This window comes from Nicotiana tabacum, chromosome 20 (genome assembly GCF_000715075.1).
Source record: "Nicotiana tabacum cultivar K326 chromosome 20, ASM71507v2, whole genome shotgun sequence".
Taxonomy (NCBI): Eukaryota; Viridiplantae; Streptophyta; class Magnoliopsida; order Solanales; family Solanaceae; genus Nicotiana; species Nicotiana tabacum.
This window is the reverse complement of record NC_134099.1, coordinates 21,384,662-21,397,542: the sequence shown is the minus strand read 5'-3', so window position 1 is coordinate 21,397,542 and position 12,881 is coordinate 21,384,662. Positions and strand designations below refer to the sequence as shown.

The 12,881-nt window shown below is 34.8% G+C and overlaps 1 protein-coding gene across 1 annotated transcript; it reads right to left on the bottom strand.

The window, feature by feature from the left end:
* Window positions 1-924: 924 nt before the first annotated feature.
* Window positions 925-4,667, bottom strand: LOC107759406 (intracellular ribonuclease LX). The gene is made up of 4 exons (XM_016577348.2): window positions 4,476-4,667; window positions 4,209-4,364; window positions 2,269-2,461; window positions 925-1,338 (listed from the first exon to the last, which is right to left on the bottom strand). Exons 1-4 carry the CDS (start codon window positions 4,578-4,580, stop codon window positions 1,088-1,090), a joined length of 705 nt encoding a protein of 234 aa, XP_016432834.1. The 5' UTR covers window positions 4,581-4,667; the 3' UTR covers window positions 925-1,087.
* Window positions 4,668-12,881: the final 8,214 nt, after the last annotated feature.

Sequence of the window (12,881 nt, the reverse complement as noted above, 5' to 3'; positions counted from 1 at the left end):
CAGTAAATGTGTAGCTATTTTCGCAGTTATTGTCACAATACTAACCAACTATAGCAAAAAGTAGGAATTAGCTTTGCCAATTTACTTTTTGTAGCTAAGAAATTTTACCAAATTGTGAACATCCATGGAATTTCAATTTTTATGGCTATTGCTAGATAATAGCCAATCTTTTTTTATTCGTAGCAAAGAATTCGTAGCTGTAGATGCATAATGTTGTAGTGAGAAATTTTACTACTTTACGTGGTTACAATTTCTTACAAACTCTATTAGAGTTATAATCACAACTTATTGTCTTTGCTTGTATTTAAAATACTTACCTTAAATGAAGTTCATGAAACAATTGACAATCATTATGCTCAATCTCAAAGTTTCTACTCAATTAGTTAGTCTTGTCTAATAACGTGTTATAAAACAATAAAAGAATAAGAAGAGTATTGCAGAGAAAAGTGGAGAAGAGAATTCTTATTGATTTGGATTGAATTACATTGAAATAGAACCTCTCTATTTATAGGGGAAAAGTGACTTAGCCACTAAGTAATAATCCTAAAATCTCTCTAAAATATAGACATTCACCATAAATAAAATACTATTTATAATAATATCATATAAATTAAAACGACCGAGTGGAGTATTTTTTGAATAAATGAGTTTTCCAATTCGGTATCTTTTATTATTATTATTATTATTATTATTATTATTATTATTATTATTATTATTATTATTATTATTATTATTATTATTATTATTATTATTATTATTATTATTATTGTTATTATTATTATTATTATAACTAAACACTAAGTAGCTTTTAAAGTGGTGTTCTTATCTAATTGACGAGCCATATACAGATGAAAGAAGAAAATCCAAGAAAGACTTACAAAGAGAAAGAAAAAGGACAATATACATATGACAATAATAACAGAGTCAAGTTAAAAGATGGAACCATGTTCACTGAAATTGAATACGAGAAAATAAAACGTGACATTTCGTTAACATATTATTACATGTGGAAGGTTTTTAATTAACAGAAGATCAAGAAATATGATCAAATAATTGAAGTTAACCAAAAGAAAAAAAAGAAGAAGAATTAAAATTCATCATGGTCAGAGGAGAAAGGAGGGAATTCAATCTTGGAACCACATCCTCGGCCATGTGGGAAAACTGGGCAATCAATAAAATCTGTTGCAGTTTTGTCCATACAGAGATAAACTTGGTAAATCTGGTGATTTCCTTGTGTATCCACATTGCATTCTATGTAAGGGCTGTGTCCTACTCCTTCTTCTATTGCCTTTTTAATGCTTTCTAAAGTGTAATGTTCTCCATTCCTTGGTGTAATCCCTAGTAAACACAAAATAAAGTTAGCAGCAGAATTATTCTAATATATTAAAAAGAAGATTTAACTTATATACACTTTTTTTGTTTTTTGCTGCAAGGGAGGATTTCATTGATAATTAAGAAGTACAGGAGGTGTTCAAGGTATATTGCTAGTGCCAATTACATCTAACTTATATACACATTGAGACTGAGAGAGTTTCAAGAATTTTTACACTGTCAATATTTTTTTAACTTATTGTAGCAAGTACTTAATCTGCATTATTTTTCAAATCATAACCTACTAAGTGACAAATTGACTAATCTAATATATTCTTTAAATAACCTGATAATGAAAAGTTATGTTGGACTCAAAAATAAGTATTTATGCCATATTGACAAAAGAATTTAGCTTATATGCCTTGATCATAAAATACATTGACACTATCAAGGGTTAGTTTGGTTACTAGTTTTTTTTTTTTTTTTGATTCCCGTACCCTTTGGTTCCTTTGATCCCCTTTTGTTGGAGCTATTGCTCCTTTGGTGACTCAATCCAACGACCCTGAAGTTATAGGTGGAGGGTGCTGACCATCTGAGCAGTCCATTCTAGTTTGGTTACTAGGATTAGGATACTATTTCCGATATTAAAGTTGTGATTGCATTTATCCATTATTTGATTATTTATATTAGCAAATACCTGTTTAAATTTTATACCATAAAACTTGATATTATTTATCTCATATAGAATGTGAAATTATAATATGTTCATTGCATTGTAAAGTCATTGTTGTACTATATAAGCTGCTTTATTTTTCAGGTTACTGATCTTATTTTACAGTTGTTACTAATTATCTTTATGCAACCAGATAGTTTAAAAATCTTTGTAGTGTCAGTTTATAGAAATTAACTGTTGACAAAGAGGAATTTTGCAGTTGAAAAACACACACACACACACACCTGCATTCTTAAGGTTTTCAAGAAGGTTTGATTTTTTCCTGAAGTCAAGAGCAGCTTGAAAGTAAGCACGTTCACCAAGAGCAGAACAGGTTCCATGTTTTAGCCATTCATGACTCCAAAATCTTACACCATCGCTACTTGGGCAAGCCAATGATGGCCAATTCTTTTCCATTGTACTTATAAGATCTGAGATCTGCAAAATACAATTTTATGAAAAGAATTTAGTATTATCTTACTGCATGCATTACTTGGTATACATTGTTCTAATTAAAGCAAAATATTGGATAAGAAACATTCATACTACTCAAAAAGACAAAATCACCAATGATCATGGGTGGAGCTAGAAGGTAACATACAGCCAGGTTTAGCCCTAATAAACATTTGTCAAGATTCTATATTTGTATTAAGAAATTTATTAAATATATATAAATATTAAATTCAAAAATCTAGCTAATAACATTTAATGTCGCTATCCTAAAATTTAAAATCCATACAATTCAAATCTTAACTCTGTCTCTAATAATAAAAGAACATTCGTAGAAGCAAAAGTAAAGTCCCACCATGTCTAACAAACCAGACCTACTAAGCAAGGAGACATGGGTTCTAACTGCTAAGCAACCAACCTCTGAGCAATAATACGTTAACATTTTTAAGACTTGACTTACCGCATTACTTCAATTTTACTAGGTTAACATTTTTAAGAATTCATTTCTATGCACTAATATTGTAAAAAATATTATACAATTAAATTATTATAAAGTAATTACAGGTAAATTTTAATGATAAGTATTAGGAGTAATTGATAACTAATTGGTAAATTGGTAACTAACATGTTACTGGCAATTGGAAAAATACTTTGTCAGTGGATATAGCTCAATTTTTTTTTAATTACATATATAAGCTTGGAGTAGAAATCTTAGTACAACGAAAGAAAAACATTTCTTAGAAGCAAAAGTATGTCAGCCATGAACAAATAACGGAAAACAAGAATTCTAAGCAAGGAAACGTGGACAGCAAAAAGTAACAAATTATACTTTTTGTCAAAAGAGAGTAAATGCCAATTCATCTAAAGATCAGCTAATTATTTGGTCTTTTGAGTAGAAGATGTCATTTTTCACGACTCTAGCACAAGAAAAATACTACCTACCTTCACAACATGCATGCATGTTACTGTATATATATTATATATATTTGAAGATAAATGTAAAGGAAGTTTGTACCCAAAAGTTATCGGCTCAGAGTTCCATTTGACTGGTTTTCAATCTCTTTCGTAATTAACCCAAGACTTGAAAGAATTAGGAATCTACCCTAGCAGTTTTTCAATCACTTTCGCGGTGAAGAATTAAGATCTATTATGAAAAGTTATATATGTGCAATATTTTTAAGTTCTCCCTCCGTTCCTTTCGAATAAAGGTCAATTCCTTATATCTTCGGTGTGAATACTGGAGCAGAATTCTTCAAATACTTTGAAATAAAATTTATACATTTGAAAACTACTTAAAAGGTACTACTTCAATTCATAAGCTAACGTATATAGGTAATAATTCAAAATATTGAGTAGTTTGAAAAAATTGTAGCGAAAGCAAAACCTGGTTGATTCCTCAAGAAATAATTAATAGTATCAAACAAAATAGGACAAAGGATAGGTCGTTACAATAAGTCTGAATAATTACCTAAAAAAAAATTAGTAGAAGTGTCCTTTATTGACTCAAGTGTCACCTACATGTCATTAAAGCAATCTTTCTATATATGGAGATGAAAAATCATACTATCAGAGAAGATTTTGATTAACAATATATATATATATATATATATATATATATATATATATATATATATATATAAAAGACTCATCAAATCTGACGATGATATTGACGTAAACCTAATAATAAAGCAATTTGTGCCTACTTCTTCAGAATTAAATTTGAAAATGTGAGTACCTTTGACTCATCCAAAGAGCTTTCACGATCACAGTTTTGAGGCCATTTACCATTTTCATAGTTTGGCCATAGACCATGGATGCTAAAATCTTCATCAGGTTTTCCGGTAGTCGGATAACAACAACTACGTCTTGTATCACAATAAGATGCTGGCCACTGCATCAAAAAGAAAATCTTTTAACTGATCTAATATTGTTGAAATTATTTTTTACACTGTCAATGTATAGAGATTAAACGCCTGCTACAAAACATAGTTGGAGTATTTACCTGTTGAACAAAGTAGAAGAAATCAAAGTCCTGTTGTGCAACACAAAGAACTAACAAACATTGTGTAATAAGAACCTTGATCAACAATGATTTTTGAGGTTTCATCACGATAAACTTTTGAAGTTGCTTCAAAGCTTTGTTCTTTCTTTTGAGAAGATGAATAATCGAAAGATAAAGTATATTGTTAGAGTTTGATAGTTGCGTATCAATTTATAGGCACAAAAAAAAGAAAAGACACGTCGTGAAGGAATATCCTGATAAGTATATGCCAAGTATTTCTGTAATATTTTATTTTCATTGTTGCGTGTTCAGCCTAAGCCCATGTGTCAAAGTCAGTTGCCTATGAAGTTTTGGAGATCACGCATTAACTAATTAATTAGCTTCTGCTACTCGATATTCATGAACAATTTAAACTAAATAAATTACTGTCAAACTACTGTACCGCGGTCATCCTTTGTAAGTTAAATTTTTGTTGGAACTGATTTTTCATGTTAATTATGTTATATTAAATATATGTTCTCTATATTAGCATTATGCTATGGCAGTCAAAAAATATCCGAATGAATGATGTCATTACACAGAGATTTGAATGTATTAGCTATAAAGTGGTCTCCCAATCTTTAAATGTTATGAATATAATAGTAGAAAATAAGTAGATCGAAAAGGAATCTTGCAATGAGAAAGAAGAAGTAAAGTCCTGTATTTTCTAGCTGGGAAGTTCATTTGGAAGTTAAGCAAGGAAACGTATGCCTTGAGCTACGTTTGACAGTGAGTAATAGCTTTTGTTTTTTCAAGCAAAAAAATTGCTAATTCATGTAGACATTTAACTTAAAATTGAAACAACAACAACGTCTCACTTCTAAAAAAAAAGACTCGACTTAAGACATTCTTTCAAAATTGACCTCATAAACTTAAAACTCAAAGTGGTTTTAAATTTATTTGTGAAATATGAGTACTTCGACTTCGTCAATTTCAATAATAGACTAAGATTTACCAAAATGCAACTTCCCCCTTGATTTATTTATTTATATGGGTACACATAAGAAGATAAGGATGCCCAGGTTGACTTTAATTTACAGGCTCTCAAGTCTCAACCTATGAAATTTATTTGCTAAAAGTAAGATTAGTGTCATAATATTTAAATTAAACTGCCATGAAGTTGGAAAGATGTGGTGTTTATAAAGCTAATCTTGAATTAACGAAGCTTATAATAAGGACCTTCTTAAGGTCATGAAATAATATTATAAGCAGACAAAAGAGATTTTTTTTTTTGGGTTAGTGACTAAAGAGAGAAGTATATCGTGACACGTTCTTGGACTAATTTTAGTTTATTTAACTTAATTTTTTTTTGGTCCATTTTTTTTATACTTCGAAGACTTTGTACCACTTAATTGAGACAGGTTTTTGTTGTATGAACAGAATAAATATAGATCAAAGTTAGGTGATAGGGCCGATCCAATCTATTAATTAAACAACTCTGTTGTATCTTTTTTAAAGTCCAATTTATTATTTCTCTTTAATAATCAATGCTTCATTAGATCTGTAATTATAAGAACAAGTCACAACCTTTGTGTTAATCTATTGCTTTAATTTCTGTGGGAAGTACGTAGGAAAAGAACAAAAAATTGGAACGATATAAAAAATAGAAAATGAGAGTGATTCTTTTCCCTTTGTTTGTTTTCTGACGATAAAAGAGCCATATAGTTGGAGGGAACTACTGCGGTGACTTATTTCACGACCAAATATGGGCAGTTAATTGGGGTGACAATTTGAATCCAAACCCATTTAACCCGTCGAACTCGCTTAAGAATGGGCTAGTCATTGATCTATTTATTTGTTAAATTCAACTCATCTTGTCATAGGGGATTTGCATCTATACCCGTTTTTTGTGTTACGTTTTAATTTGTGTCCGTTTTGTAAAAAAAATTGCAAGCGGACCCGCTTTTTCGCATAATTTCAGCATACGAGGCTGAAGTAGCAAAGACAATCACGCAAAACTTCAACAGCTAGTAGACGGGCCTGAAGTAGCAAGTGTGCTGAACCAACTGTGCTGAAGTTTTTGTTTTGTAACTGGCGAATTTCAGCTCTAGAGCTAAAGTTTTTGTTTTGTAACTGGGGAACTTCAACTCCAGAGCTGAAGTTTTTATTTTTGTAACTGGTGAACTTCAACTATAGAGCTGAATTTTTTGTTTTGTAACTGGTAGCTGAAGTTTTTGTTTTGAAACTGGCGAACTTTAGCTCTAGAGCTAAAGTTTTTGTTTTGTAACTGGAAAACTTCAGCTCTAGAGCTGAAGTTTTTGTGTTGTATCCGTCGAACTTCTAACTGAAGTTATTTAATTAACTTAGAACTAATATTGAAGAGATTGCCATTATCCTTTCAAAAGTCCCCAGAACAAGATCGTTTAATGTTCCAAAGCTTTGTGCCGTTTTCTCAAAGAAAAACAAAAAGACGTTATCATTAGTTATGTCTGTATAGAGAAGCAGGAAGAGGCTAATGGATAAAAATTCTTATAAATTTATATGAAAAAAATTCAAAGACAATCAATGATAGAATGGCAACCTCTGCTTATGTGAGAATTGTTATATTTTGTGCCTGGAGCGTGTAAGAATCATTAATATAAATAAAGTCTGTTTATGCTGATTTGGTAGTATCTTTAAACAACTTATGCTTTGCTGAGATTTTCCTGTAAATGATTCGAGAGAGTTGCAAAGCAAGGAAGAGGAGAAAGGGGACTGAAGTTATTTAAAAAGTGAGTACAAAATTTTAAAAAAAAAATAGGTATAGATTAAATGAAAACGACCAAATAAGACGCCCCGTGCAATTTTTACTCTTGTCATAGCCCATCACTCATCTAAAGTTGGATTGACTTTTTGCCCAAATTGATTTATAAATAACTTTGCTAAAATATCTTTAAATTTGATATGTTATATATGACCATAACAATAGAACAAAGTCTTACTCTATCCGTTTCAGTTTATATGAACTTATTTCCTTTTTAGTCTGTACTAAAAAGAATGATCCCTTTCTATATATGGAAATAATTTATTTTTATGCAATGATCTATAACTACACAAAATATATGTGCCTCATTTTGTCAAACCTTCTTTTTGCCTCTCCAAAAGATAATGTGTGTTATGGATTGTGGGTTAAAGAGTTTTTCCAATTAAAGTGACAAACTTGAAATAGGGATTATATTATCTACAGAGTCGCCACTTGGAGTTGATTTTTGCCGGTGTTCCAAGTCACCTTTTATTTGAATCCCTATTCAAAGGAAGGCTTGACTCTATTATTATTGGTCTGCGAAAACAAAGTCCGGATAAGGAATTCTGTTGACCGGGGAGAAGGTGTAAGGCATTCCCTGAGTCCCGTGGTTCTAGCACGGTCGCTTTATTGACTATATTTGGCTTATATTATTTTGGATAACTTGTATTTTATTGGATCTCATCTTTTACCTATGTCTACTTTTATTGCTTGATTAACATTTATGAAAAGGTTACTTTGAAATAAGTCACACGTGTGAATACTTATTTTGTTACATATCACAATTATGCCACGGAGACCATACATATAGCCATGATGTTTAATTATTTAAAGTGCACCTAAATAAACTAGCGCACTTGAATTATTTTCCTAAACTAATTTAAGATTATTATAAGGCCAAGAGTTATGGAATTGTTTGTGGAAAAGTGTATGATTTTAGATATTTAAATAAATAAACTATCATATACCAATACCCTACATCCCAATAATTGAAGCCTAAACTTATGAGTTGAGAAGTCGAGTGAGGTTCCATCGAGGCTCCGGTCCGTAAGTTTGTTATTACATCAAAAATCAAAAAGAAACTAAACAAGTCGATCAGATATGAGTTACAAGATTCCTATCTATGAGTCTTCTGAAGCTTGATCTTGAGTCTTGGATGGTTCTTCCTGCAGACTCTGATATGAATCTTGATGCTCGTTAGCTGCAACCACTGGTTCATTCTTTTTCAGATTTTCGGATCAAAACGGGACATGCAGAGCTTGTGACTTCAACTATGTCTTGAGCAATCCACATCTTTTCTCCGCTTCTGCACTTTGGATTCACTTCTTTTCCTTGTTTTTCTTTTCTTGAATTGAGACTTCCTCTTTTGGTCGCCTAGAAACTTGTTCCTCAAGGTAAAAATCTATTCAGGCACCAAAACAAACAAACGAGCGAAATTTTCTGCCCCAGTTTTTACTAGAAAAATTTTGTGAGTTATTCGCAACAAAAATCTAAACTATTTCTTTATTAAAAGCACTACAGTGTCAGGATTGGTGTACCCTAGGAAAATATGATTCTTTGGGAATGATGTACCCTTATTGTCTAAATGGTGTCTCAACTAAGGATTGATGTACCTTATGTTGGAAAACAAAGCCAGGGATTGGCGTACCCTATACTGGTAAGGAAATGTAATCAGGGGTTGGTGCCATGTATTACTGAAAAAGGAAATGTAACCAGGGGTTGGCACCCTGTATTACTGGAAAAACAATGTTGAATCCCCCTGGGTGATAAAGTTCTACCTGGGTTAAACTACAAAAGGCAAGCCTAGGCGAAGAGTACTTCTACCCAGAAATAGGAGCTAGATCCCCCTAGGCAAAAAGGTTCTACCTATGTTAAGCTGTGAAAACTAAGCCTGGGCAAAAAGTACTTCTGCCCGAAAATATGAGCTGGATCCCCCTAGGCAAAGAGGTTCTACCTGGGTTAAGCTACGAAAACTAGCCTCGGCAAAAAGTAATTCTACCCGGAACTATGAGCTAGATCCCCCTAGGCGAAAAAGTTCTACCTGGGTTAAGCTGCGTAAAAACAACCTGAGCGAAGAGTACTTCTACCCGGAACTATAAGCTGGACCTCCCTAGGTGAAAAGGTTCTACCTAGGTTAAGCTACGTAAAAATAACTTGAGCGAAGAGTACTTCTACCCGGAACTGTGAGCTAGATCCCCCTAGGCGAAAAGGTTCTACCTGGGTTAAGCTACGTAAAACAAACCTGGACGAAGAGTACTTCTATCTTCTACCCGGAACTATGAGCTGGATCCCCCTAGGCGAAAAGGTTCTACCTAGGTTAAGCTGCGTAAAAACAACCTGAGCGAAGAGTACTTCTACCCGGAACTATGAGCTGGATCCCCCTAGGCGAAAAGGTTCTACCTGGGTTAAGCTACGTAAAATAAACCTGGGCGAATAGTAATTCTACCCGGAACTATAAGCTGGATCCCCCTAGGCAAAAATGTTCTACCTGGGTTAAGCTACGTAAAAACAAACCTGGGCAAAAAGTACTTCTGTCCGAAAATATGAGCTGGATCCCCTTAGGCGAAGAGGTTCTACCTAGGTTAAGCTACGAAAACTAGCCTCAGAAAAAAGTAATTCTACTTGGAACTATGAGCTGGATCCCCTAGGCGAAAAGGTTCTACCCAGGTTAAGCTGCGTAAAAACAACCTGAGCGAAGAGTACTTCTACCCGAAACTATGAGCTGGATCCCCCTAGGCGAAAAGGTTCTACCCGGGTTAAGCTACGTAAAAACAACCTGAGCGAAGAGTACTTCTACCCGGAACTATGAGTTGGATCCCCCTAGGCAAAAAGGTTCTACCTAGGTTAAGCTGCGTAAAAACAACCTGAGCGAAGAGTACTTCTACCCGGAACTATGGGCTGGATCCCCCTAGGCGAAAAGGTTCTACCTGGGTTAAGCTATGTAAAAACAACCTGAGCGAAAGTACTTCTACCCGGAACTATGAGCTGGATCCCCCTAGGCGTAAAAGTTCTACCTGGGTTAAGCTACGAAAATGGGAGGTGTGAACAATAGTGATGCATGCTGAACATAAAAGAAAATAGAGATTTTAAGGAGCTTACATTTGGTGACATTCGTTCTTTTAGAATCGCCATTCCGCATTGCTTTGTTCTTGCTTCAAACAATGAAAAAAATTTGTGAGTTTTCAAAGTGGTGGTTGGTTTGTGGCCTTGATACCCGGAGTAGTTTGATTCAGGGCCACTGCTGTCGAAGAACTGACATGTCAGCCTGGTACGGAGATGCTTAGCTACTCTGTATCATTTTCTGGAGCCCTTGGCTTTCCAACGTTGCCCCCAATTGTTTCATACCCAGATGTCTATGGTACCACCACCCTTGTCTCCAAGGCAATTTTTCTTTAAAATCAAACTCAGCTGTCTTGCACCAGTATCAGTTTTTGGTCGTAGTGCCTATCAACCTTTCTCATGAAGCAGGTCTTACTTAGGTGACCTTTTCAATTTCTTTGAGACACTTTGTTTGCCTTATCAAATGAGATCACAGATGGATTCGTGCCTTCGTCAATGCCATATATGCCCCCCAAATTGTACTCGATATCACAGGGAAACCGTAGCAAGTTTTGCAGCCATTTCTTTGCTTCGCTTTTGATGCAGGATTAGACTGAAAGGGACTCAAAGAAAAATTACGAGTAAAACAGAATAATAATTGAAAGTGAAAAAAGAACTGTGCTTGGACAAAAGGTGTCCCTTTTGGGGAAAGGAATAGGGAGACTTATCTGGAGGTATATACTGACTTTAATGAATCATGACATGCATTTTGGACTGGACGCCTGATCCGTCTAAGCTGTCTAATTCTCAAAATTCGTCGCAAATGTTCATCTTGAAATTGTCTTGGTTGTGCTCATGCCGGAGAATCGAATACCCTCATTCGGCTAGTAGAGCCCTTTGCAGGTTTTCGCTAACTATCCTCTCTCATTTCTCTACTAACCATCGCCTTATGGTGCCCATCTGAGTTTTCACCAATAAGACTCTCTCATTTCTCTGCTCACTGTTGCCTTATAGTACCCGTACGGGTTTTTACTAATAAGACTCTCTCATTTCTTTCTTTTTTTGACTAAGATACTGCATGAGGGAGGTTACCTAATGGCCTTGGCATGGGGACTTCAAACATTCTCAAACACATCGATAAGAAGTTCTTGAAAGGTAAAAAGACGAAATGAACCTTGAAACGAATTACAACTTTTGGAAACCATTTTTATAGAAAAACCGTGAAATAAAACAAACTTCTGCCCCAGTTTTGGAGTATTGGGAATATGGATTTTTTGTTCTGATGGGACCGAACCCAGGGTAAGGCTGCCTACATATCCTTTCGAAATCAGGTCTGACATAGTTCAATGACTCAGAGATTTGTTGTTTGGCTTTTTTTACAAGTACACAGGTTCCAAAAAGTGAGAAACAAGGAAGACAAATACGGTTCAAAAGGATTAACGGAAGGGTGACACCTATTTGGAATAGCGAGCAAATGATAGCCTTCGTCACTTTGATCTGAGAAAATCAAAACGTGAAAATTCTACAGTGGGTATATATTAGACATAATATCTTTTGACTGCATCTGCATTAATAGTTATGTCTGGTACCCGTCCTTCTTCATCTACCAAGTGCAAAGCCCCTTTTGGTAATATTTTCTTGATGATGTAGGGTCCTTGCCAGTTCGGGGCGAACTTTCCTTTAGCTTCTACCTGGTACGGAGGGATGCATTTCAAAACCAACTGGCCTACCTCAAACTGCCTTGGACGCACTTTCTTATTGTAAGTGCATGCCATTCTTTGCTGGTATAACTGGCCAAAACACACTGCTGCTAGCCGTTTTTTGTCGATCAACATCAATTGTTCTAATCGTGTCTTGACCCACTCAGTGTCTTCAATCTCTAATTCCACAATAATTCGGAGAGAGGGAATTTCAACTTCAGCGGGTATTACAGCTTCAGTTCCATATACAAGCAGATATGGAGTTGCACCAGTTGATGTGCGAACAGTTGTACGGTATCCCGAACGACCAAAAGGTAGCTTTTCATGCCATTGCTTGGAACCTTGGATCATCTTCCTAAGAATCTTCTTGATGTTCTTGTTTGACGCTTCAACGGCTCCATTGGCTTTTGGCCGGGTAGGGGTAGAATGGCGATGCATGATTTTAAATTGTTCGCATACCTCTTTCATCAAATGACTATTTAGATTGGCTACATTATCAGTAATAATGGTCTTTGGGATACCAAAGCGACAGATGATGTTGGAATGAACAAAGTCTACCACTGCTTTCTTGGTGACTGCTTTGAAAGTGACGGCCTCCACCTACTTGGTGAAGTAATCAATTGCAACCAAAATGAATCTATGCCCATTTGAAGCCTTTGGCTCGATCATCCCAATAACATCCATTCCCCAAGCAACGAAAGGCCAAGGAGAGGACATGGGATGCAACTCCAAAGGAGGCGAGTGAATCAGGTCACCATGAATCTGGCATTGGTGACACTTGCGAACAAATCTGAAGCAATCTCGCTCCATAGTAAGCCAATAATACCCTGCCCACAGAATCTTCTTCGCCAAAACATATCCATTCATGTGAAGTCCGCATACCCCCGAATGCACTTCACTCATGAT

What these genes read in the sequence shown, in the direction of transcription:
- LOC107759406 (XM_016577348.2), bottom strand. Translation starts at nt 4,580, where the DNA reads ATGAAACCTCAAAAATCATTGTTGATCAAGGTTCTTATTACACAATGT. An exon ending in TCTTCTACTTTGTTCAACAG is followed by an intron (nt 4,365 to 4,475) that starts GTAAATACTCCA and finishes TTTTTGATGCAG; the next exon opens with TGGCCAGCATCTTATTGTGA. An exon ending in TGAAAACCTTAAGAATGCAG is followed by an intron (nt 1,339 to 2,268) that starts GTGTGTGTGTGT and finishes TGTGTTTACTAG; the next exon opens with GGATTACACCAAGGAATGGA.